Source organism: Myotis yumanensis, unplaced genomic scaffold, assembly GCF_028538775.1.
Source record: "Myotis yumanensis isolate MYYU_CA2020_CCGP unplaced genomic scaffold, mMyoYum1.0.hap1 SCAF_7, whole genome shotgun sequence".
Lineage (NCBI taxonomy): Eukaryota > Metazoa > Chordata > Mammalia > Chiroptera > Vespertilionidae > Myotis > Myotis yumanensis.
The window spans coordinates 34,078,133-34,103,009 of NW_027223758.1; the positions used below are offsets into that span (position 1 = coordinate 34,078,133).

The window sequence follows — 24,877 nt, forward strand, 5'->3', positions numbered from 1 at the left end:
AGGAGGCCGTTTCCCCTTGAGGGCCAGGCGATTTGTGGAGCCCCTTTGCAGGACCCTTGTGTTGATTAAGTGGGCGTGTAGAGCCCTCTACAAGAGAGCCATTCCTGAGACCAGTTTGACAATTGGGGATGAGGGTCTTCTCTGCTTCACTGGTTTGTTCACTCTGTTGAAGTTATCTCTAGAGGTCAGAATCCTGTGGGGGGTTTACATTTTTTATTAGGTGGTGTTAGATTCTTTGTGTAGTGACTCCCATAGTCCCACCAGAAATTAAATTTAGAAGTGTGGCATGTAATAGCCCTTGAGCAGAGCCTTCTGAGAATGGTGTGCTGTTGTGGACCGCCATTTCACCATGACAATTTCATTTTTAACACATTGTGGACAGGTCACTAGAATTCTCGCTTCATATTACACAGTGTTTTACAAAGTATCATACTTTAAAAAGATATTAGCTTGTAAGAATGTAATAAATAACTTTAAAATGCAACGGGTATTTAACTTTAAAGCGTGCCTTTAGCATTTATGTAAAACGTTTTTTGTACTCGTTCAATAGAAACTTATCTGGCACTGGGTAAAGCTAGTAATAAAACTACTGGTCCGCAATATGTTAAGGAAAATGATTTAATTCTCTAGGCCATGGCCCCTAAGCTACTAGACTCCTAATTTAGCTTTACAGTGCTTAGGTCAGAACATCCAGTCAATTAAAACTGTTTTCTAATTCTTCTCTTGCAGATACAACTTTCACGTATCAAACCACCCTGGGTGGTTAAAGGTCAGCCCACTTACCAGATATGCCCCCGAATTGTCCCCATCACGGAGTCCTCCTGCCGGGGCTGGACTGGTGCCAGGACCCTCGCAGACATTAAAGCCCGTGCTTTGCAGATCCGAGGGGCGAGAGGCCACCACTGTCATCGAGAGGCGGCCACCACTGCCATCGGAGGGGGGGGTGGCCCGGGTGGAGGTGGCGGCAGGACCACCGATGAGGGAGGTGGCAGAGGCAGCAGCAGTGGTGATGGTGGTGAGGCCTGTGGCCACCTTGAGCCCAGAGGAGCCCCGAGCACCCCTGGAGAGTGTGCGTCAGATCTACAGCGAACACAACTACTGCCGCCTCGTCCTCTAAATGGGGAGCACACCCAGTTTGGAACTGCTACACCCAGAGCCAGGAGGGAGCACCTGGCTTCTCTCAGAGAGGAGGAGAACTCCCTACAGAGGGCACCAGATGCAAGCAGGCGAGAAGATGTCTCCCAACTCCCCATGGCTCCCACTGGGGACCAGCCATGCCAGGCTTTGCCCCCACTGTCCTCCAAAACCCCAGCACCTGAGAGGTTAGTTGAGCAGCCTACATTGCATCTAGATGTTAGAACTGAAGGTGAGTCTGATACTACTTCCTGGGAAAGGGATAATAAAGAGCAAAGGCCCACTCTTCTCCCTGACGATGGTCCTATTCAGTCTCTGGTGGGGGATGATGTATTAGGAGGAGGAACTGGCCAGGCTCTGGACAGGGATGGTAATCCAACTGTGAAGGATCCTGTGAATGTGACCCCCAGTTCCACCCCTGAGTCATTGACTGGCTGCCTACAGGACAGACAATTAGGACTTGGTGACTTGTGCCCACCCATGAAGGGAAGAGCTACTATACAAGAAGACCTGAAAACCGAGACTGGCTTCTCCAATGGGGGACAGCTTGAACCAGGTTCCAGAGAGAACGTCCCATCTGTCCAGCCCCAGGTTGGAGAAGAGTGGGAGAAGGCTGCTCCCCTCATTCCTGCATTGCCTGGGGGTTTGACAGCCGAAGATGGTTTAGATCTCCCCAGCTGTCCTTCGCTTGGGACAGTGCCATCTCACGGGTGCAGTGACAGCCCAGGTAACGACTGCCAACAGGTGGAAGTTGAAAAAGTGAAAATCAACGGAGACTCTGAAGCACTGAGTCCTCACAGCGAATCCACAGACACAGCCTCTGACTTTGAAGGCCACCTCTCTGAGAACAGTAGTGAGGCTGACCCTACTGAAGCCACAGTGATGGAGAGGTCCTCGGTGGTGGACAAAGAGGAGAAACACGATTGGAACCACTCTGCCTCACTTGCCAAAGTGAATGGTGACCATAGTCTGGTTAAAAGGACAGACAGGATGGTTGCTCCTCAGAGCTGGGTGTCTCGCGTATGTGCAGTCCCCCAAAAGATCCCAGATTCCCTGCTGCTGGCCAGTACCGAGTACCAGCCAAGGCCTGTGTCCCTGGGCAGGCCTGGGTCCTCAGTGGAGGCCACTAACCCACTCGTGATGCAGTTGCTGCAGGGCAACTTGCCCCTAGAAAAGGTCCTTCCTCCAGCCCTCTCTGGCAGCAGACTGGAACTCCCACGACTCCCACTTGCCAAAGAGCAGGGGATGAGATCTTTGCAAGATCCTGGGGGAAACAGTTGTGCGGTGGGCAGGAGCAGCCCCGGTCCTTTAAGAGCTTTGAAGGAACCTCTTCTACCCGACAGCTGTGAAGCCAACACTGGTCTTGCCAGACTGGAGGTCACCCAGGCTCCTGGAACACCCCAAAAGATTTCCAAGATGGTCCCAAGTTTAGATTCCCTATATCCAGTGACCAATCCTACAGCTGCCTCTGGGAAAATAGAAGTGGATTCCAAAGAGCAGGTCTCTTCCTTTAGTTGTGAAGAACAGAAGAAAGGCCGAGATCTGCCCCAGTGCAGTAATTCAAATGCTGCCCCAGGCAAATGTCCAGGAAATCTCACTACCTCGAGAGCCCCTTGTTTCTCATCTCCAAATGTGATCTCCTTGGGTCCTGATCAGACAGGCCGGGCCCCGGGTGATCAGAACAGTGCTGGAGGTCAAGGGAAGAAGCTCTTTGGCTCTAGAAACCTGGCTGCAACCCTTCAGTGCCCCAAGCCTGTGGCACCAGTGCCGCTGCCCGCTGATGCCCCTCCTGGTTTTCCCAGTAGGAAGTTGGGGCCAAGTAAAAACTCTGTGTCTGGTGGGGTACAGACTGCCAGGGAAGACTGGGCTCCAAAGACACCACCTGCCTCTGTTGGCAGCATCAAGAGTGAAAAGACTTTTGTGGGGGCGCCTCTCAAGGCAAATGCAGAGAACAGAAATGAAGCTGGACCCGGTCCTCGGGATCTGGTGGATCACTTGCAAGCGATGCCCTTTGTCCTTGACCTGCCCTTCTGGAAATTGCCTCGAGAGCCTGGGAAAGGGCTCAGTCAACCTCTGGAGCCTTCGTCTATTCCCTCCCAACTCAACATTAAACAGGCATTTTATGGGAAGCTTTCTAAACTCCAGCTAAGTTCCACCAGCTTTAATTATTCCTCCAGCTCCCCAGCCTTTCCCAAAGGCCTTGCTGGAAGTGTGGTGCAGCTGAGCCACAAAGCAAACTTTGGTGCGAACCACAGTGCATCACTTTCCTTGCAAATGTTCACCGACAGCAGCACAGTGGAAAGCATCTCGCTCCAGTGTGCGTGCAGCCTGAAAGCCATGATCATGTGCCAGGGCTGTGGTGCATTCTGTCATGACGACTGTATTGGACCCTCCAAGCTCTGTGTATTGTGCCTTGTGGTAAGATAATAAATTATGGCCATGGGAAAAGTTGTATATTTAGTGTGTGTATTTTGCTAATGATTGATCTTAAGTCTGTATACAGAATATCATTGATACAGTAGACTGTCTCTTCAGGCAGGAGCACTCTTGCCTCTCCCTAACATTTATAGTGCTAAAGGCCTCTGTCACTTAGCAACCTTCCTGTCGTGCTGGAGGGGCTTTCCACAGGGCAACTTGTTGAGCTGCAACTGGCCAGCTGAGCCCTCATGTAGACAGAGCCTGGTGAGGTGTAGGGGGCCTGCCTGACACCCAGAGGGACCTGAAATTGAAGAAAGAAGGTTGTTCTCCACACAGGGAACAAACCTACCTGAACTAAGTAGAAATGTCAGTCTTCCGCCGTCCCCTCCCTGCCACCTTTCCTCCTGCTATTCTGGGGAGGTGATGGTTGGGGAAGAACCAGCACAGGGTTAAGGTAACTCCCAGCAGTGCCCACCAGGGGGCTCGAGTACCTGCTGACCTCAGGGTCACAGTTCATTCTGATGCCAGTTGATGGATTTTTAACCTTTGGTTCTGTTGCTGAAGCAAATATGGGACTTTGCTGACTCATTACAACCCACTGGCCCACAGGAGCTTTTGGAACCTTTGAATAGACCTGCTTGGACAATAGGGTTGAGCATAAGGTCATCTATCTGAAAATCCCACTTGTAGACCTTGTCAGTCACATGTCCAGATGTTTGGCAGGTGAATGCCTCTGCCTGACACCTTCCCGGTCACTTTGGACTCATGGGAGCGGGCATCTCCACACACCTATGTATGTGAAAAATCATTTTACATTTCAAAGCAGTGTGTGTTTCTTATTTTTATATTTTTAACTCTATCCTTGGATGTATAAAGTGAATTTTTTGGCTTCTGTAAGTATGCTCTATGCACCTCTAATGTTTTATCATGTATTTATATGTTGTACACAGTACTGGCCGATTCTGTAAATGGATGTATTATATAGACAACACGAACGTCTCCCCCTTACTTTACGTTTTGGGCATCATTGCATTAAAGTGGTGTAATAGACTTCTCTCCACCTGTGTCAGAGCCACTGCATGCTGTGCTGCCCGACTTGAGTGATTAACTTGTGATCTGCTAGGTTGGCCCGGTGCCCTGTCACGGTGCACCCGGGGGACCTGCTGCAGCCTGCAGAGCCAGTCAGCCTGCCTGTCCGCTGCTGAGCAAATGCATCTTGCTCCTCACATCTCTTCTCCAACCTTCACTGGCTGCTCACTGCCATATGTGACAAATCACCACCACCAGTGTTAAGTGCTTCTGAACTCGAGGGTGAGTGCCCTGGGCAGCCCCAGGTGGGCCTTCTAGACCTGGCTCCAGGGCCACTGTCAGCAATACCTGGGACCATGTTCTCCTGGGGCCATAGAGCTCCTTTTGACAGCAGGTTGGGGAAGAAACAGGCAGGCCTGCTGCCTGCCTCTCTCCCAACACATTTCTAACAAATAGATGTCTCCATAGTTGTCTTTCCTCACCCTGCTTCCTGCCTTATTTCTTGTACCTCAACTTGTTGCAGAGTTGAGTCCTTGTTTAACTCCAGTCTCCCTGTGTGAGTGCTTATGTGTGAAGTATAAAATTGGTATGACTTCAGCAGATCTCATTTCATCTGAGAGGTCTTCCCCTTCCCATTTCATCCAGTGTGGCATTTTTGTCATCTGAAGCATGAGTGAGAAGTTGGCAGTGATGTGGTGATTTAAATGCAGTATTGGCCAAGTCCAAGTTGTCAACTTTAAGAGTCTGTTTACCAAAGACAGGGAGCAGAGGCCCAAGCGTGTTTGATCCTCTTCTTCCTTCTGTTGTGACCTTTGAGGCCACTCTAGGGTCTAGTCCATGGGACTGCCCAGAGAAAGCGCTGCTCTTGTATGTCTCCTGTGGTTTTGGAAAAATAAACCTGTACAACCTGCACTCGGTCTCTGTCATCTTCTGTGGCTCCCCACCCCCTCCCGGTGGGAAGGAAGGTTCAGCTGGAATGTAGAAGCTGCTTTGAAGGAGCAAATGTCAGCTCCCTCCCCTCGGCTCGAGCTCATGTGGTGTCAGGAGCTCCTTTGTGAGGTGAGACTTAGAGCCGTAACTTGTCAATTTCACTCTTTAGACGGAGTGACTTGGCAAACTTTGGCACTGTGCACTGGAAGCGGAAATTAATGCAAGTGGTGAGGATGCTCATCTCCACTGCTTCACTGAGCCTGAGATTGCTCGAGAGCTTCCTAATGGCTGATGATCTGTGAGAGGGTGAACAGTTCTGACCTTGAAAAGCCATAAACACGGGCATCTGCGCAGCAGCAGGCAGCAGTGAGGGAGGTGCTGCCTGCAGACTGAGGCCAAGTGGCTTCCAGCCTGCAGGGGTTGACTTCAGTCCTCAGACCTACTGGAGTACTTAAATACGTGATTTTGTGCTTCGTAGGATCTATCTTAGTATCTAAATATGCCAAGAGTAAAAAAAAAAAAAATAACCCAACATGATGGGAAGTAAAGATGAACTGAAAGAAGGATCGTTGACTTGTTTCCTATGAGTTGGAGAAAATAGACTGTGTGGTGGAATCCCTTGGGGCCAGTTCAAGCTGCAACTTTGTGGTGCTGCAGGTGCAGTTGGAGAAGTTATGGTCGGGCTCCATGGGCAGCCACCTGGTGGTGAAGATGTGTCCGTGTACCTTCATGTCATAGGATCTGTGCACGTAGTCTGCAGGAGTTTAGAATGCATTAGGGGCCAGAGTTGCATCTCATTAACGAGGCAGAATAGTGCGGTGGATTAGAGTACAGGCCCTGCTGCCTGCCCACACTGTGATTGCCAGTTACTCAGCCTCTGCCAACTTTTCCATCTGAATGGGGATGGTAGCTCCTACTTCATAAAGTTATTAGGGCCTGGCACATAGTAAGTACTCCAGACGGTTAAATGCACCAAGCCAGGCAATCACTACATGAATTTATAATAGGATCTATATGGCTCTTGCTTGACCCTCACCCCAGAGGGGAGCTGTGGAGGCGCGGGCCTGTGAGTGGACATCTGGCTCGTGGCCTCATGCTGTCGTTGAATACACAGCACCGTGTTTAGAGATGGAGTGGTTGGTAGTGGAGACGTTTCCTTCAGAGGACAAGGAAACCTGATGTTTCAGAATATGAAAACCTCAGTGGCCTTTTTGAGGTGTCATTAGCTTTATGTCCAACCTGCTCTTTAGAAAGACCCTGCCTGAGGGGTGTGTGTGCTTCATAGAGTAGCCCTCCTGCATCAGGGGCTTTAGGGGCCAAGCATCTGCCTGCCCTGTGCCCTGAGAGGAGGAGGCACAGGCTGTGTTGTCCTCCTGTATGGGCACCGTTTAAAGTGACAAGGTGGGCTTTATGACCTTAGAGATTTACACTTTGTACGCCATTAGTGTCTATAGATGCAATCAAATTCAATATACCGTGGTGTGTGGGGATGGTTTTTGATTTGGACATGTGGCAGTTAACTGGTTAGTAGTTGAAACCAAACGATAGTGCCTAATGCTTCCTCTCATCTCTATGGATCAATTCGTTGATTTTATTTTTTTTATGTATTTTTATTGATTTCAGAGAGGAAGAGAGAGAGACATCACTGATGAGAGAGAATCATTGATCGGCTGCCTCCAGCACACCCCCCACTGAGGATTGAGCCCACAACCTGGGCATGTGCCCTTGACCGGAATTGAACCCGGGACCCTTTAGTCTGCAGGTTGACACTCTATCCACTGAGCCAAACCAGCTAGGGCTCTATGGATCAATTTGAAAGCCTGGAATGAACGTCTCTACCAAAAGGTGTAGACAGAAGCTGTATAAGAAAAAGGAGAGCCTGGCCTTTGTGGTTCAGTGGTTAAGCATTGACCCATAAACCAAGTCATGATTGGATTCCTGGCCTGGGTTTCAGGCTCCATCCCCAATAGGAGGCGTGCAGGAGGCAGCCGATCAATGATTCTCTTCATTGATTTATCTATCTCCTCCTTTCCTCTCTGAAATCAATAAAAAAAAATTTTTTTTAAAGGAGAGTAACAAAAAGCTGTCAGTGCAGTGGCTCTTGGCCTTTATGGGAACACGATGGAAGCCTGATGGAAGGTCTGGGCCCTCTCTCCAGGAATGTGCGTTCACACTGAGCTGTAAGTTGTGTGCACTGTTTCAGGGTGCAAGAGCTCCTTAGGCATCTGGGGCCTCTCATTTAAGAGCCTCTGACTGATGATAAACCTAATCTGAGTTTATTCAAAAGATCAAGGAGGGGAGAGATGACTTAAGTTTCAGTAACTACTAACCTTCCGTAGTACATTTTAAAGTACTTAAATTTTTTTTACTTGTCAAGGTTTGTTATGCTGCTTTAAGTGAAGTCCCATTATAATTGTCTCCATGTATCCGGGCTCTACAAATGAAAGATCTTTGTTTTTAATATTTCTTGAAGTGAGCCAGAAACCAGGACTTGAAGATGTTCCCTTTACCTAGTTTGGGCTATGATGGTATATTTATGTATGATAGGATTTAGCTAGCATTTCTGGGAACTGGAATTTATTTACTGTACGACGTCATGAAACACAATCTAAATTCAGATCTCTAAAAGGTCAGAATTGAAAATAAAACCATTGCCACTTCTGTTGTGTACACTGGTTTCCTAAGTTTACCAGCCTTTGTGACGTTTGCAACCACACCAGTTTTGTACTCTCAAAACGGAGTTCTCTTCCTTTCTTTTGTATAATTTGGGTAAATGGCCAGCAAGAGGTCAGTGAGTTAGGTGAACCAGTGTTGCTCCAGGTTTCCTTCCCTGTAGTGCATGCATGTCTTCCCTGTCCACAGAGTGGAGTGAGGATCCCTGTTTGGTCACTGTGTATCTGCTTTCCCTGCTCTAAGGGGCATTCCCATTTGATGTCCTGGACATTGTTGACAGCCGTGGTGGGGAGTTCCATTAAAGAAGCCAGCTGGGGATCCAGCAGTGCCTCTCTGTCCTCCAGCACCTTCTCTGGTCCCAGGATACCAGTGCTCCCGCGGAGCTGTGGCTTCATCCCAGGATACCAGTGCTCCCTCGGAGCTGTGGCTTATCTGAGGTAAGTGCTGTCCCGGTCGACCAGTGTGGTTGTGTGTGGCTGGTCTGGATTCTGTAGATGTTGTCCTGTTGTTGGGGTGTGTGGTCCCTTGGTGATTCTCAGCAGCAGTGGATTCAGTAGGACAGACCTTTTCATGGTAGTACTGAGGATTTGCTGCCCATGGTCCCCATGTGCGCGTGGAAAGATAGGGTGCTGAGAGGTTCCCTGCTTCGGCTGTTCTTACTACTATTGGTCTGAATCTTAGCCCCAAAGTGCACTCCTGGGGTGTTCAAACGATTGGCTCCTCTCTTTTTATTTTATGTATTTGGCAGTTGCACAGAATTTCTATTTTAAAAAGATTATTCTGCCGTGACGAAAAATAAATGTTTTGAAAACAACTTCCATATTGTGTGACAGGCACAATTTTAACAGTAAAACATGTTCATGCATTTAACTCGGTCAAATTTGTTTTTAAAATCATGACAACCAGTTTTGTTCCTACCCATATTCCTATAAGTTTTCCTTTAAAGTTTAACCTAAATGATAATGTATAGGATGAAAAAAGTAAGTGTACAAGTAGACGTCTTTGGAAAAAGCAGCCTTTTTGTTGCCTTCAAAGCAGGATCTGGGGTTAGGGGTCGAGTGGAATGTCAAGTAGTGAAGATTCAGGACCAGGGATGGCATTTCCTGTTTCCCAAGCTTTGGTTCTGATGGTTGAAGAGCTGCAAACTGGGGAGTGGGATGGGCACGGTTTACAAGCAAACAGTTGAGTTCAGACCTGGCTTGGCCACTGGCTGAATTTAGGTGAGGTAGCCCCCAGTGCGCCCCTGCTGACTCATCTGCAAGTGGAGGCAAGGGCGCCTCTCTGGGAAGGTCACGGTGAGGTTTCAACATGGTGCCCACAGGCGCTTGGCAAGCACCAGGGAAGATGCATTTCCTTCCCTTTCTAGCAGGCTAGGTGCCGAAGGGCATGACACATTTACCAAGGACCTTCCGTGTGCTCGCTGCTGGGCCGGGCAAAGGTGGAATCTACTAGTGGAAAGGTGTTTCAGTGCCCATCTAGGTTTGGAAGAGGTCTAGCTGGCAGTGTGACTGTTGAAGAGGACAAGTGGAAAGAACACATTCAGTTTGTTATTCAGTGTTTATTAAGTAGATTCAGTCTTATATATGATATACAGATTCAAAAGAAAAAGGATTCCACATACTTATGAAATCAGTGCATTTAGCAAGTAATACCATGGAGAAACAGCTCGATTAACAGCTCATTGGTCTTTTGTTAAGTGAGGGGAGAGGGAGTTGGCCTGTGCTAGTCATTCCACAAACAAAACAGAATTTAGTTGCATCACATAGAGAAGACACAGTCTAAGAATTAAAATATTGAGCCACATTTACTGGAAAAACTCACTATACAGAACACAAAGAATTTTTATAGAGCATTGAAGAGGAAGTTCTCACCTGCTTAGAAGAGCCACGTTAAGTTGCATAGGTGCATATCTGTAAAAATATAATTTAGAGGTGAAGCCACTGATTAAGTAATAAAGAGTCACCTTTAAAAGTTGGTGCCATCCACTGTTTGCCTTAAGTGCCATATGCTTATCGTCTGGAGCCCTCTGCCCCTCGCCAGAGGTGATGCCTCCAGGGGAACCTTGAAGACAAGCTCATCCCATCTGCACTGGAGACTCTTAAAGCCTCGCCCAGGTAGGGAACTCGCGCTCTCCCAGAACCTGTCTGAGTGATGCCAGAGGACTGAGGACAACCTGCCCACCCCAGGCTGCTGGGAGAACTATCTCCACTCACCACTTTGCAGCCAAGTCCTGCTTCACTGCTCACCTGCCCGTGCAGTCACCCACCAATGGCGTGGGAGGTCTGTCCCGACCCTGCTTCTACATGGACCACATACAGACACACGCGGGCCATCTACTTGCACAGAGATTTTTCTGAGCTTAGAGAAGTGTTTTTCAGTAAATCCGAGTTCTGTGTGTTGTAGGTTTTTTTGTTTTTGTTTTTAGGTGGAAACAGGTAAAAAGTGAGAGGTTTTTGTTTTGTGGCTTTGCTAAGCAGATGAGCTTAGTGAGGTGCACCTTCCTCCTCAAGAGCGAGTCTTGCAGAACACACAGGGACTGGGGCATCTGTACATGTAAACAGTACACTTTCACTGAGTCCAAAATTAGGAGCAAAAATACAAAGGTTCACATTGGTCTTAGGTAGATACAGGCGAAAAAGGATTGAGCTGTTTAGCCCAGAAACAACAAAAACAAAGTTTCTAAAGCACCACTAAATTATATAAAAATCAGACCATGGACGGATTGAAACTGGTATTCTGGTGAAATACTTTACTATCTTGTAAAAAGTTTTACAAAAAATTACAAATTAAATGTATCAACCCTCTGAGTTCAAAGCAGCATTTTGAAAATGAACTGGTAGTTAATCCTGTAACCACCCCTGGAGTCGTAAGTGGCCCTTGGGAATAGGGATGGCTGGGTTCCACCTGTTTGAAATTCTCTAAAACCCTCTGAGCCCCCTGCCTGATCCCCCCTTCCCGCCCCCGCATTGCTGCCCTCGGATGTGCACTGTCCATTCGTCGGAGTGGTGAGGGTAAATGAGTTTCAGGTGCGCCACACTCTTTCTGGTCTAAGACCAATCCCTATTCTCTGGATTCTGCCCTTCTCTCCTCTCAGGATCAGGCCCCTGCAAAGACTCTGGAATTGGTGTGTTCTACTCACATTATCTTTTAAATTTTGGATCCCAGATGACTAATTTGTACCGAGGCCTCCCCTCCATAAGGATTTTAAATGGTTCTGGGGCAGGGCTTCGGGAGAAGGCTGTCCCTGGGGTGATTGGGGGGAGGGGGGTGCAGTGGGAGCGAGGTTCAGCAGAACCAGCTCTCAGGTACTCTCCAAGTCAGGAGGAGAGGGACTGGGTTGAAGCTGCATCTTTTAAAACAAAAGCCAAACCGAACAAGTTCCCTGACTGAACTAGCTAATGGGATCCTGTTTCACATAGTGACTCACTCCTGATGCTGCCATCTCCAGGGCTTCTGGCGCAACTTCAGTGGGAAGGACCCCACCTCAGACCCGCCCTGGGGGAGCCACTGGGAGATCCCGGGACCAGTGCCACTGGCGTCCCTTTCCTTTCTCTTTAACACACGGAACTTCCACTCTTACCGCAGCATTAGGTCGGCTGAAGGTGATCAGTTAGGGCAGCCTAAACTCGGAAAAACGCGACTTCAAACTGTAGCTTATGTGATCTTTAGGTCTAATTCCGTGTGTGGTGGCACAGGAGCCCCTTCCCCAGTCCTTCTCACTCCTGGCTGTTAAGAAAAGCAAACCGTTCATGCCTGGCTTGGGTACTGCCTCTGGGAGGAGAAATGACATGTTAAGCAATTGATACCAAGAATTCTAAGGCGGCGATTGTCTCTGCCAGTTTTTAACATTAAGATTTCACAAATTGCCTGGGGTAACATTTTGCAAAAGATCTACTGATTACTTTGTAATATTGTTCACACACAAAAATAAATATTTACACAAATTAAAACGTCAGGGAGTGTACTGAGCAGGTGGAGGATGGCTGTGCGGATGGCTGGGTATGGGAGAGGCCGTGGGCACTGGAGTTTGTGCTGTGCTAAGGGGGAGTCTCGGGTGTCCTGGCCCGACCAGAGGCCTGGGGATGGGTCAGATGCAAGGCAGAGGTGGTGTGGTGGGATGGGGTGTTGGAGGCCACTTGAGAGATAAAAGACCACCCCAGCCTCTAGGGGCTGGGAGTCAGCACAGGGTGGGACACCCATACCGGAGCGCCCTCCCCGCCCCTCCTGAGGGGGGGTCTGCCACAGTGCCAGGAGGCAGCTGGCTGCGGAGAAGCTGGTTTGAGAAGGGATACCTACTCTGGGGTCAGGTGGCTCTCAGTGGCCGTCCCAGGGTCCACTCGGCCCTGGCTCCCTGGGGCCTCTTTGCTCTGAGGGAGGAAAGGCAACAGAGGGCTTCTGCCAGCTCTGGGCAGGGGCGGCAGCGGAGGCTGCGGTCATGGCTACGGAGTGTTGCATGGAGAGGCCCGGGGGCCTGCTGAGGTCTGGGCGAATCCCTGGTTTAGCAGCACTGGTAGGTATTGCACTGAGCAAGAGGAAGTGCCTATCGGGAGGAGGGAAACCAGGCCAGCCTTTCCTTGTTGCCCCTTTCACACTCCAGGGATGAGAGGTTTCTTCCAGGACTGGTCCCACCAGAAGGGCTGGTCTTAGAACCCAATTGGCTACTCCGGTGCATGATGGTCCCTTAATTTCCACCACGGGGGCCGGGGACGGGAGCCAAGCCAGTCCAGGGGCGCCCAGCTGCCTCTCCTGGCCAGTGGCTGCCTGACACCTAGAGGCTCACCCTGAGGAAACAGGGTCTTCCCAGCAAGGGCCTGAGGGCCTGGGTCTGTGCGGGGAGTGTAACTCAACTCCCTGGGCAGGGTGAGGGCCGGGACTCTGCTGACCGGCCTCCCGTCTCCCAGTCTCCATCCTGTCGTGCAGCCGGGAGGGCTGGGCTTACACCCCAGGCACACACCCTGTGTGGGGGAGTTGGGAGACAGCCATTCAGAGCAGGCTCGGGCACATCCTGGAAAAAGCCCCCGCTGGAGTGTGAGGTAGAATACAGGTGGCCATGGCTGGGGCTTCTGTGAGATGGGGGGAGGGGGGCGTGTGTTTGTCTTTGCTTTGCAGTGGGTGTGGGTGAGGTCCTCCTGCTTGGTGGTGCTGGGCACTCAGAGGGACAGCCCTGGCGCCTGCCCACCGCCGCCCCGCCCTGCGGCCCCACCCGCGCCAGTGTAGTGATATGGAATGTTAGGGCACAGGGAGACATCCTTCCGATCAGACAGACACAGACTGGCAATCTGTACAAACACAAAAGAATCCATTTTCAAAAAAATAAATTACTAAGGGGAGAGGAAGAAAGGGTCCACTTTGTTTTTCTCAATAAATATGCAATTCTGCTCACCTAAGACTTGAAAGGTAATTATCTGGGAGTGGGATTCTAACATCAGGGTCCACGAAGATGATCTAACTAGAGCTGTGGCCCCAGCGCCCTGTCAGGGGAGCCCAGCCCTTCCAAAGCTGCCCCATTGGCCTCTTCCAAGCAGGTCAGAGCACCTGTGTGGTGAGATTCCAAAAAAAAAGTGTCCTTGTGCCCAAAGTCTCAGGTGCTTGGAGTGTGGCTAGAAACAGCTCTCGGATCCCACCTCTTGCAAAAAACAAAATGTACCAACTGGTGAGGCAGGAAGCTGGGTCGGGCGGGACAGCCTCATTCCCGAGGGTAGTGCACTCCAGGTGCCGCTGGGTCAGTTCTGCTGTAAAATGAGGTTTTCCAGTTCGTCCGCCGAGCGCAGCAGGAAGGCGGCAGACTCTCGGTAGCCAGCGATGAGCTGCCGCACAGCACTGATCTCCGTAGGGCTGAGCTGGGCGGTGGGCATGGTCCTGCTGGTGCTGTTGCTGGAGGGTGTGGGGGTGGGCGTGGTGGAGGTGGTGGAGGCCCCGCCTTTCATGCTGAGGTCCGTGGGCCCTGTGGGGAGGGAGAGGGAGGGTGAGAAGGAGTGGACACCTTGCAGGGCACCTGGGAGGTGCTGCCATCCTTTTCGTTGTCCTGGGGGCCTGCTGTGGACCAGGCACTTGGGGGCCTGAGGCCTTTGTCTATCTTGATAGTTGTGGGATGGATGTGTGAGGGTTAGAATGGTCAGGACAGGACCCAGAAGTGCTATCTGGAGAAATCACCTCCCCTTTGCAGGAAAGAGGGAGTCTGACAGCTTCTGAAATATACTCGGGGTGTATGTTGGGGGGCCCACTGGCCCTGTTTCCTCTCCACCTTTTCCAAGCAGCTCTACAGGGTGGGCCACTGGCTTTAAAACAGGCAAGCCTGGGCTCGGCCTGCCCTTCCACTCCAAGGCTGTACAGTAGCTTCCCTGAGCCTTGGTTCCCTGTCTGCAGTATGAGGAGGCAGCTGGGGGCTGAGCCTGGCCTGTGAATGCGCAGCCTGCACAGGCCCCTGGGAAAGAGCTTTCAGACAGGTGCCAGGCTTTCTGAATGGGCTCTCGGGAGACATGGACGCTCCTGGAATTGGAAAAGCATTCTTTTGAGGTGTTAGGTAAGAAAAGATCCAAGAAGTGAGGATCTGGAAGCTGGGGCTTCCTTATGGAGCCTTCTCTGACCCAACTAGGCCAGTGCCCCGTTCCCTCCCCACCGCCCTGTGCAGAGGTCATCTCCACGGTGTGTGAGGCTCTCGATGATCAGCCACCCCCCACCCCACCCCGTAGGTTCTTGTGGCGGTTTCACTCGTTATGGCATTTACAGTGGCAGCTTTTATGCTGCTATAGAGAGAGATGGACAAGCTCTTGTATGGAGACATCTAGACCAGAAGTAACGCCTTGGGAGAAATGATGGAAACTAGACTGCTGCTAAAAGGAGCTGGTGCAGACTCCAAATGGGGAAGGAAGCTGGAGTCTAAGATGGGACAGTGTGTCACATGAGGTTATTTTCTCCCTTGAGAACACGGACATAGGGAAGCAGGCTCTAGGAACTGACTTGCTAGGAATATCCTTGGAATTGTGAGTCAAGGGAACAGTTAAGTCTGTTAAAATGAAACCAGGAAGGAGTGGGGTTGTGACTTGCTGGAAACAGCAGCCAAGCAGGCGGCCGACTCCCCTGTTGGTGGCTAAATGAGAGGCCAGGTGGGAGCAGGGGTGCCTCTGGGGTCTCCTGGACGTGGCAGGGGCTGGACTCAGAGTGACAGGGGTTGTTTGGTTCCCTCTGGGGCAGCTCCCAGTCCCTCCAGACAATGCCTGGGGATGGCAGAGGGAGGCTGGAACCGCCTGCACAGGTGGTGAGCTGGCCCTGGGCTTCCTCCTTCCTCCCTCCATCCCCAAGTCTTGTCCTCTTCACCCATGTTCAGGGCTGTCCTTCATCTCTCCTGGGCTTTAGCTACAGCCCCGAGAGGAGAAAGTCCGTTTCCTGCAGCCCATCTGATCGGAGCTATCTGCTCTCGGGCTCTGGTTACAGGAAGACGCTCAGGTTGCCAGGCGAGCAGGCAGAGCCCACGTCTGTCTAAGCTGATTTGCATCTCCAGATGACAACCTAATGAGCAAAGTAAGGAGCTCTGAGCCACTTGTATGGCTGCCCAACCCAGCGGCCCAGCTGCCATTTAGAGGCTGCACTGGGAGGGAGTGGGACTGGGAGCCCTACAGCCATGCTGTTGCTGGTTGCTTTCCAACTGACTCAAGCCCAGTGCCCACTGGCAAGGAGGTAAATGAGCAGATCTCTGTCTCAGTGATCTTGCCAGCCGCCTCCACGGAACCAGGGTGCCCACAGACAGGAGGCTGAGGCTCAGGGGGGCCCCTGCGGGTGAGAGCAGGACAGGGAGTCAGCAGGCCAGTGCTCTTACGAGCAGGAGCAGCCTGACAGCTGCAGCCCTGAGACAGGCCATGCCTCGTGGTGCCAGGTGGAGGCTCATCACCATCGCCTGCTGCCTGGGAGGGACGTGGGGTTCTAGCCTCCCTGTCCTGGGACCTGTCAGCTAGCCCTTCTTTCTGGAAGGAAAGCAGCCCACCTGGACAGCTTCCACCCCTCAGGCTCAGGGATTAGGGCCGGGCAGCCTCTTGTTTTTAGGTTAAGAGCATTAGGAAGGGATGAGGAGTTAAGCCCAGGCAGGAATCTTCCAGGAACCTGCATATACTTCCTGGGGGGTTGGGGGTCAAGGTGAGTGCAGGGTGCCTGGCTCTCTGCGATCAGCAGGGGCCAGTTCCCTCCATCACTGACTAGGAACACCCTGGGCCCTTCTGCAGCCAAGAGTTTGAGAGGAATTCTCAGGCTTCTTTGGCCAAGACCTAGAACCAGGGTTCCCTGGCCTGTGGTTGGCACCTTCCTCCAACTATTCCTCAGGCAGCATCTTGGTGTCATCCCCAGCCCGGTGCCCGCCCCGCCCCCCCTCCCCCCGCCCCCCAGTGCATACTGCTTCTGCCCTCCTGTTCAGATATCACGGGGGCAGACAGAGTACAATTCACAGCCTCCTTTGCTTAAAACCTATCAGTACAGAGATCACCCCAGGCTGTTCTCCCCCAGTGGGACCTGCTATCTCCCTGCCACACCCCCACCTGGCCTCAGTGGGCATGGGCCTGAGTTCTCCGCTCCAGGTCCCACTCGGGAGCACTTAACTCCATGGGGAGGTTTCTACCTTTTCAAGGATATTTCTCCAACACTGGTCTAGGGCTAGGCGGCCTCAGAGTCGCCTGGGAAGAGTTATAGGGGAGCGCCTAGGGACTCACGGCCCTGGGCTGGGCCCTGCATCGGAGGGTAAGCACCTTCGCCTCACAAGTAAGGTCCAGAGCTGAGGCTACAAGTGAATGGGGCCAGGCCTGCACCAAGTCCTGCTCCACCATCTCACTGAGCCTTGGTCAGGGAGGTAAAATGGGGGTGTGGAGAGGATTCCACTCGATAAAGAGCAGGGTCTTGGCTGGATAGACTACAGTGCTCAGCTCACAGGGGCCATGAGGGGGGTGGGGCAGAGAGGCCCACAGTGCAATGAACAAAGCACACCTCCTTGGAGAGGGGAGGGGAGGGGGGAGGGTTTTTGTTTGAATCAGTTGAAGTTTTCCTTGCTTTCCTATCGAGGGACTGGCTAAGATGATGAGATGGGAAGGGTCCCTGAGCCATGAAGGAGTTACTTTTACCCCTTCTCGAGGCCGTAGCCTCCTTCACTCACCATTACTGTGATTTCCTGTTTGCAGGGAGGCAGGGGGCTGCAGGTTGCTGCCCAAGGCCCCGTAACCGCGGTAACTGTAGTTGAGGCCGCCATTGACATACACGGGGTCCTGGGAGTAGGAGGAGGCTGGCAGTGAGTAGGTGGAGTGGGTGATGGCTGCAGAGTCCCGGGAGTGCTGCTTGTCCAGGGCTATGGGCTCGTCCTGCAGGGGGGAGGGAGATACTGAGGAACCAGAGGGGCAGCAAGCCGGACGGGGTGGATGAAGAGTTTCTGAGACACAGTGCTGTGTCCTGCAGGACTGTTCCCATCCCTGGTCGTCTCACGCAGGGCCCTCGGGATGAAGCCCAGATGCCCTCCTGGGTCTGCAGGGCCTGGGTGCCCAAGCTCTCTCCATCCCACTCCATCACTGCTGCCTTCTTGGTAGGTCCACCTGGTCCCTCTGCACTGGGGGCCCCAATGTCTTTGGAATGACTGATGTCCGCCCGCCCGGAAGCAACCCCGACAGTGGCGGCAGCGAGCAGTACCTGCGAGGACTGGTAGATCTCCAGGCGCATCCTTTTGGCTGCTTTTCTCGTCTCGCTCTCACAGGCAGCTGCCAGGATGTTCTCGGCCATGGCTGAGGTCAGGTGGGGAGGTGTGGGTCTGGTCTGCAGGCAGAATGGGAACAGGGCAGTGTTGGGCCCACACAGAGACCCTGCCCTAGAGGTGTTGGTGGAGGGCCGGGGTCAGGCTTCAGGGCCGTTATCTATGGAGCGGGGCCTCTTTAGGGACCTCAGCTCCCCACGCTGTGAAACAGGGATCATGATGCGGCTCCTGGGACATTGGGAGGATGATGGGTAAAGTGTCTGGCCAAGGGGACGCCCAGCCATCCCGGAGGGTAGCTGGAGGTGAGTGGGGGGCTGGGCTGGGAGGGCTCACCATCTCCATGCCGTTCTTCTTCATGCGCCGGCAGGACTTGAGGTACGTGCGAATGCGCTTGCGGGCCCGCTCTTGGAACTCGGGGAACTGCCGGCTGCAGGATTCGATGATGGCCTGGATCTTCTCCTTGGGCTGCTTGGAGATGGGCACCATGCGGTCCAGGTTCTCGTCCACAAAGAGACGCACAAACATCTGTGGGAGAGACAGGCGGTGGGGAGGGCTGGCCCTGGCTGCGGCCCCGCCCGCCGGGCCGACCCGGTGCTCACGTTGAAGGCCTTGAGGCGCTCAGGGTCCATGCCCTCGGAGTCGTTCATCTTGTCATTGTCCTCGTGGTCATCGTGGTCGTCGTCGTCGTCATCTGCTGTGGGAGCTCGGCCCACAGTCAGGTCCTCGGGGCAGCCACTGACCTCGGTCTTGATGGAATCGTAGCTCCCTGAGCTGTAGGGGGGGGACTGAGAGAGGAGGGGGCAGTCAGGCAGGCCCTCCATGGTCTCCGACAGGCCTCGGTGAGCTTAGGAACTGGGTACCAACACACCCCCTGCTCATGAGCCAAAGCTGCAAGGCCCTGAGCAAGTCACCCTCCCCTTCACCTGTGGAATGGGGACAGCCACACTGCCCCCTCCTGGCGGCTGCAGGGAGGACTGCCTACAACAGTTTACGCAAGGCCTGGCGTCCCCGGGCACTGAGTGGAGGGTGTTAGTGGTTTACTCAGCAAGAGTCCACACCATGACCAGCCATGTTGTGAGGGAAAGGCAGACACAGAGAGGGTTCCCACCAACAGCCAGCCTCTTCCGGTTGTGCCAGATCTGTTCTGCTTTGGAGTTTTCTCCCCAACCCCCAAGGGGCTGCAACCCTGAGGTGATAACCGAGCTGTCACAGAAGCAGCCGTGTGCTGTCTGCTGGGGAGGAGGAACAGATGGGCTGGGAGAGGGAACCAGCCAAGGCGACAGGTCCATTAGGCAAAGTGCATTCCCAGAGCTCCTGGCGGGGGTCCTCCTGTCTGCCACCCCCCCTTTCTGCGAGGAAGACACCGAGCCGCTGAGAGGATAAAAGGGGGAAGGCAACCAGGTGTCGCACACGGGGAGGGGAGGGGCGTTCGCCTGAATACAGCACCACCCCCGTCGGAACGCACTCCCCTCTCCTCCCAGCTTCCCACCGTGTCCCCCTCTGCAGCTCAGGGCCCACCTGAGGACACTGTCGTTGCCTTTCAGGAAGTCTGCATCTCTGGCGAGTACTGACTTCACTTACTGGGATCCTGACTAGCGCTGTCCCTGTCCTCCAGGAGGTGGGCATCTAGCAGGTCGTTGGGCCCAGGAAACAAATAGCTACAGGTCAGACCCCGCGATATGGCCACAGGGTGGTCTGGCAGGGGTCACAGCTCTTGTTGACAAATGAAGAAAATGGACACCACCAGGCCTCCCTGTGACCAATCCCACAGGCTTGGCCTCTCCGGAACCGCTGGCCTTGTGCCCATCTCTTGATCCATACATAGACTTGAAAGGGGACAGCAACACCCAGGTCCTCTGGCCTGCCACTGGCTCATGCCAGACTTGCAATGGAGTCAAAAGACTTGTGCAAGTCACGTCCCAAACTGCTCCTTAGCCAATCCTCTGGCAGGGTCAGAGGAGGCAGGAAACTTAAGATACGAGCTGTTGGTGGCACTCATGCTGTCATCTTCCTGGGTCCATACCTGTGGCCTGAGGCTTGGGGACAAACTCTCCCTCTCCAGCTCTTTGCTCACCGGGGACAGCAGCTATGCCTTTCCCGTAGTCCCAGTCAAAGAGGTCAGACACAGCACCAGTGGGGCAGTATCCTGGCAGGTGTGGCTCGGTTGGTTGGGTGTTGTCAGGGGTGGCCAGTTCAATTCCTAGTCAGGGCAATACCCGGGTTGTGGGCTCAGTCCCCACTAGGGGCGTGCAGGATGTTTCTCTCCCTTCCTCTTTGAAATCAATTTTTAAAAAAGTATGGGGGGAGTACCAGATGGTGGGAGCACCTGTCCTGCCTACCCTGCAGCCTGGCCTATGGAGTTTCCCACCTCTACACCCCTTGGCCACACACAAAGACCTCGCCCTTTTCCCGTACCGTCTGTAACACCGGGGAGGGGCCTGCAGAGTAGCCGGAAACGTGAGGCCTTGGGACTCTGCTGGAGGTGGCACTTGTGCTGTTATTCAAAGCAGACTCTGTCATGTGGGTGGAAGGGGACACATCACCCACCACTCCTCTAAGACGGGGACGCAGGCTCAGAGAAATGAGGGCCTTGCTGGGGTCACACAGTGTGGTTCCCCCATACCAGAGCCTCCTCAGAAAGGCACCCTGGCCACCACCCTGACTTGGCATCAACTCTGGGCACATACAATTTCACTTTAGCCTTGCACACCCTGAGGTGTCCAGGCTCAGGTGGGCCCACAGCCCCACACACCTCAGGGGTGGTCTTCACCCCGTACTTGACACGGCTCCGCAGTCCATCTGTGCCGCAGCTGTCCGAGGGGTAGGAGGGCGTGCCGAGGGACGTGCCTGGCGGGAGCTTATCACACAGGTTGATGGGTTGGTCCTCAGCTGCGGCCGTGAAGTCCATGGGGGCCACAGCGCCGTTGCCATTCATCTCGGGGAAGGCAGGGTCGCCCTGCGTGCTGCTCGAAGTGGATGGGTTCAAGGTGGAGGAGCCATTGCCGCTGCCACTCTCGGAGGAGGAGTCGTCTGAAACAAGAGGCCTGGGTGTGAGGCTCCACCCCAGTACCTACTATCCCTTAAGACCCTTTCCCCCCAGGGTACCATGGGCACAACAGCCACAGGGAGGACTTGCCCTGTGCCAAGCATCCCTGGGCAGGAAGCGAGCCCTGCTGTCCCTTTAGATATTCCAAGAGGCTAACCTGGCCAGAGGTGGGGGCAGGCTCCCTCTGCCATGAACTTTAAACACCACGTCCAGGCTCATGGGAGGCCCAGCTTCGAGGGCTTGGGAGTGAGTGGCTATGACCTCAGGTCTGACTGGTCTGCTGCCTACCAGAGGTCCTTGGTCACCCCAGAGGCTGCTTGGAGTCTGGCCAGTGCCTCCCCCCCCCCCCCCCCACCCCGCTTTCCCCAGCTCACCACAACCTTGCCCCTTCACACCCTTTCCCCACAGGACCTCCTCCTTATAGCAGGCCCTTGAATTTTTCCTTCCATTGTAACCTCCCAGCTCCCTCCTGCAAGCAGGCCCAGCGCAATCCTGGCCGCCTAGGCACACAGACCCAGGGGCCCCCAGATCTGCCCTCTGTCCATGGTGCAGTGACCTTGGACACGGAGACAGTGCTGCAGGGTACAGGGTCTGCATGCCCTGCACCTCAGTGGGCCATCCCAGCTTTCATGAGGTGACAGCCTAATAAAGCTCTGTCGAGGGCGCCCCCTGCTGCGGAGAGACAGAATTGCCCATCCTGGAGGACACACTTGAACTGGTGGGCTAGACGTTTTCAGATAGACTCCAGGCCCCTCTGCCACGCCCAGCCCAGCCCAGCCTCCTGCTGATCTGCTGAGACAGCAGAGGCCAGGGGTACTAACTCGAACTCCCAGGTCAGTGTCAGGTGAGTACCATGTGGTTCTCGGTGGTGCCCGTGCGACTCTGCACCTGCACCCAGAACGGGTGGAGGAGGGGCGGCCACAGGGAACCCTGACCGTATCCCAGGCCACCCCTTCTCTAAGGCCAGGGTCGCGCAGCGCAGGACCCCACCCCCACCCTTCCACCCGGCAGATTATGAAGATTTAGTCTTCAGTGCTGGGCGCACCAGCGCCTCCAGAGCGTCCCCATGGCGACTGAGTGGCTCTAGAGCCTCAACCAATCACTGGCCTCCCTGCTGCCAGGGGGCGGGGCCGGACTGCCAGTCAAGCAGCCGGGTCCCTGGGCAGAGGGGGATGGGACAGGCCTCCTCCCCCTCAGCTGCCGCAGGTCCCTGGGCCAGGCTGCCTGGCCTCCTCTATGCAGCCACCGCTCCCTCCATCCTCCTACAGGGCAGCTCTGGTCTGCGCAAAGCTGCCCCACTGTTACTCCCTCCCTCAGCCACACTCCATAGCCCCCAGGCCTTGGGTCCTGCTACCCTGAGACCTCGCGGCCCATCCCCTCTCCCCCATCACAGATGGGCCTGGCTTTCTTCTGGTAGTTATCTCCAGCACCAATCCAGACCAGCAGTATTTACTGAGCATCTACTGCATTGCTGGCCCTGGGGACTACAACCAAGGTGCAGGCCCTCCTGGGGGCAGATGTGAGTCACTGAACCACAAGCACCCTCCGACCTCCAGACCACACCCACCCACCCACCCATCTCCTTCACTGCCCTCCCTCTTCAGCACCCCAGCTCCCCTCTATGCTATGGCCCCGCCCCACTGTTTCCCAGCACTGGCCTAATCATCACTGCCCTGTTCAGTAACCTCCCTGCTCCCCCCAGCCTGCCCAGTGTGTTCTCGGTCCCATGGCCGCTGCAGTCTCTCCCCAGCCCAGGTCCCACTCTACTGGCCACCACTGGACCTACATTTCCAGACCTTTGCTTTGGGCACTGCTGCCTGCCTGCCATGTTGCTTCCAGCTCAGTAAATGTCGGTCACCCTTCAGGCCTGGCTCAAAGCCACCCTCCTTCTCCCTCTATTCCTAGGAAGGAGGTACTCAAGCCCTGGCCATGCCTCCTTCACATGGCCCAGGATTAGTCCTGGGAGCTGCCCTCCCCCCACCAGGGCAGGGCCTGTTGCTGGAGAGGCCCCCACACCCAAGGTTCCGAGTCCTCCACCAGGTAACGATGGACACTCACACTGGCCGATCCACTGAGCTCCTGTCACTTCACACCCTAGCACCACCCCAATAAGCCACTTGTTTGACCTTGGAGGTAGCATCTTCCTCCACTTGAGGAGGATGTAGCTAGAAGGGTCAACCGGTACCACATCTGGCCCTCGGTGAGCGTTCACTGCACTCAGCATGGGGATGAGGCCCAGCCACCCCTTCTCCTCTGCGGGGCCACACCCCAGAGGCAACATCCCGACCACCTGCCTCCCTGACCAGGTTTTCTCCGGGAGGGTGGACCCCCTTTGTCCTGTGCTTCCCCAGGCTTGAGTGAGCAGGAGACTCATGTGCTGGGAGGACACACGGGCAGGTACTCCCAGCTCAGGGGCCCAGGGTGGTGGCCCAGACTCTCGAGCTGCCAGTGTCCTTCTCCCATGGGTTGTCCAGCCAAGGAACCACAGGTGGTGGCACCCCCCTCCCACGACTCAGATGCCACCCAGTTTGGGAAGCAAAGTGGCTGGGCAGATGAAACCTGTGAGCGCCTGGAGCCCAGACCTCATGTGGCCAAGCATTCCGAGCTTTTAGAAGAAACTGGAAACCTGCAACAGTATATATGCAGATTTAAAATATTAGCGAATGACATACAATATTTACATTTTGAAAAACTGACAGATAAATGGCTAAACAAAATGTGGTCTCTCTGTGCAATGAAACATAATTTAATCATAAAAAAGGAATGAAATTCTGACACATGCTACCTTATGGATGAACTTTGAAAACATTATGTTCAGTAAAATAAGCCAGACACAACAAGACAAATACTGAATGAGTCCACTTGTATACAATACCTAAAATAGGCATATTCATAGAGACAAAAGATATATATTAGGGCTGGGAGAAGGGGGGATGGGAGTTATTGCTTAATGGATACAGAGTTTCTGTTCAGAGTGATACTAACTCTACATTCATCTATAGGTTCTTGGAAACTGAGGCTTTAAGCAAAACAATGTATAAGAAAACTGATTTTACCACAGGCTAATTGATATAAACAAGCATTAAGTTCCTATGGCACATTTCTGGTAAAAAAAATATCACCAAATTTCTAAATAAAGACCCCCAAAGACTTCTAATATTAAACACTGAAATAAATGTGAGCTATACATACATTTAAGAAAGATTAATAGCCCTAACTGGTTTGGCTCAGTGGATAGAGCATTGGCCTGCAGACTCAAGGGTCCTAGGTTCGATTCCGGTCAAGAGCATGTACCTTGGTTGTGGGCACATCCCCAGTAGGGGGTGTGCAGGAGGCAGCTGATCGATGTTTCTCTCTCATCCATGTTTCTAACTCTCTATTCCTCTCTGTAAAAAATTCAATAAAATATATTTTAAAAAGAAAGATTAATAAAAACAAGACGATTATTTTCCAACCCGCTTATTCCAGTTCAGGGTCATGAGTGACCGGAGCAAACCCATGCAGGCAGTGGCCCTAACCAGACTCAATTTTTTCCTATCACGTAACAAAACAACATTGAACAAAACGACAGATGTTATTCAAAGACCCGCTGTATTTTGGAAATGGTGCTGGTTGCACAACACTGTCCATGTACTTAATGCTGTTCAATTGCATGCTTAAAAAGTTCAAAGGGGCCCTGACTGGTTTGGCTCAGCGGCAGGGGTGGGCAAACTTTTTGACTCGAGGGCCACAATGGGTTCTTAAACTGGACCGGAGGGCCGGAACAAAAGCATGGATGGAGTGTTTGTGTGAACTAATATAAATTCAAAGTAAACATCATTACATAAAAGGGTACGGTCTTTTTTTTTTTTTTAGTTTTATTCATTTCAAACGGGCCGGATCCGGCCCGCAGGCCGTAGTTTGCCCACGGCTGGGATAGAGCGACGACC

General features: G+C 53.1%; 2 protein-coding genes across 6 annotated transcripts in view; one reads left to right on the forward strand and one right to left on the reverse strand.

The window, feature by feature from the left end:
* ASXL1 (ASXL transcriptional regulator 1) overlaps positions 1–5,493 on the forward strand; it is a 63,233-nt gene extending 57,740 nt beyond the window's left edge. The window contains exon 13 of the mRNA XM_070420132.1: positions 730–5,493. Coding sequence (XP_070276233.1) covers positions 730–3,561 — 2,832 coding nt within the window. The 3' untranslated portion in view covers positions 3,562–5,493. The remainder of the gene's footprint in view (positions 1–729) is intronic.
* Positions 5,494–9,722: 4,229 nt separating this feature from the next.
* The window catches only part of NOL4L (nucleolar protein 4 like), a 126,945-nt gene continuing 111,790 nt past the window's right edge, over positions 9,723–24,877 (reverse strand). For all 5 annotated transcript variants that reach the window (XM_070420133.1, XM_070420135.1, XM_070420136.1 and 2 more), the window contains 6 exons: positions 20,655–20,932; positions 18,502–18,687; positions 18,236–18,427; positions 17,842–17,964; positions 17,318–17,519; positions 9,723–14,128 (listed from right to left, as the gene is read on the reverse strand). In XM_070420133.1, the coding sequence (XP_070276234.1) occupies positions 13,908–14,128; positions 17,318–17,519; positions 17,842–17,964; positions 18,236–18,427; positions 18,502–18,687; positions 20,655–20,932 (1,202 nt within the window). In that variant the 3' untranslated portion in view covers positions 9,723–13,907. The remainder of the gene's footprint in view (positions 14,129–17,317; positions 17,520–17,841; positions 17,965–18,235; positions 18,428–18,501; positions 18,688–20,654; positions 20,933–24,877) is intronic.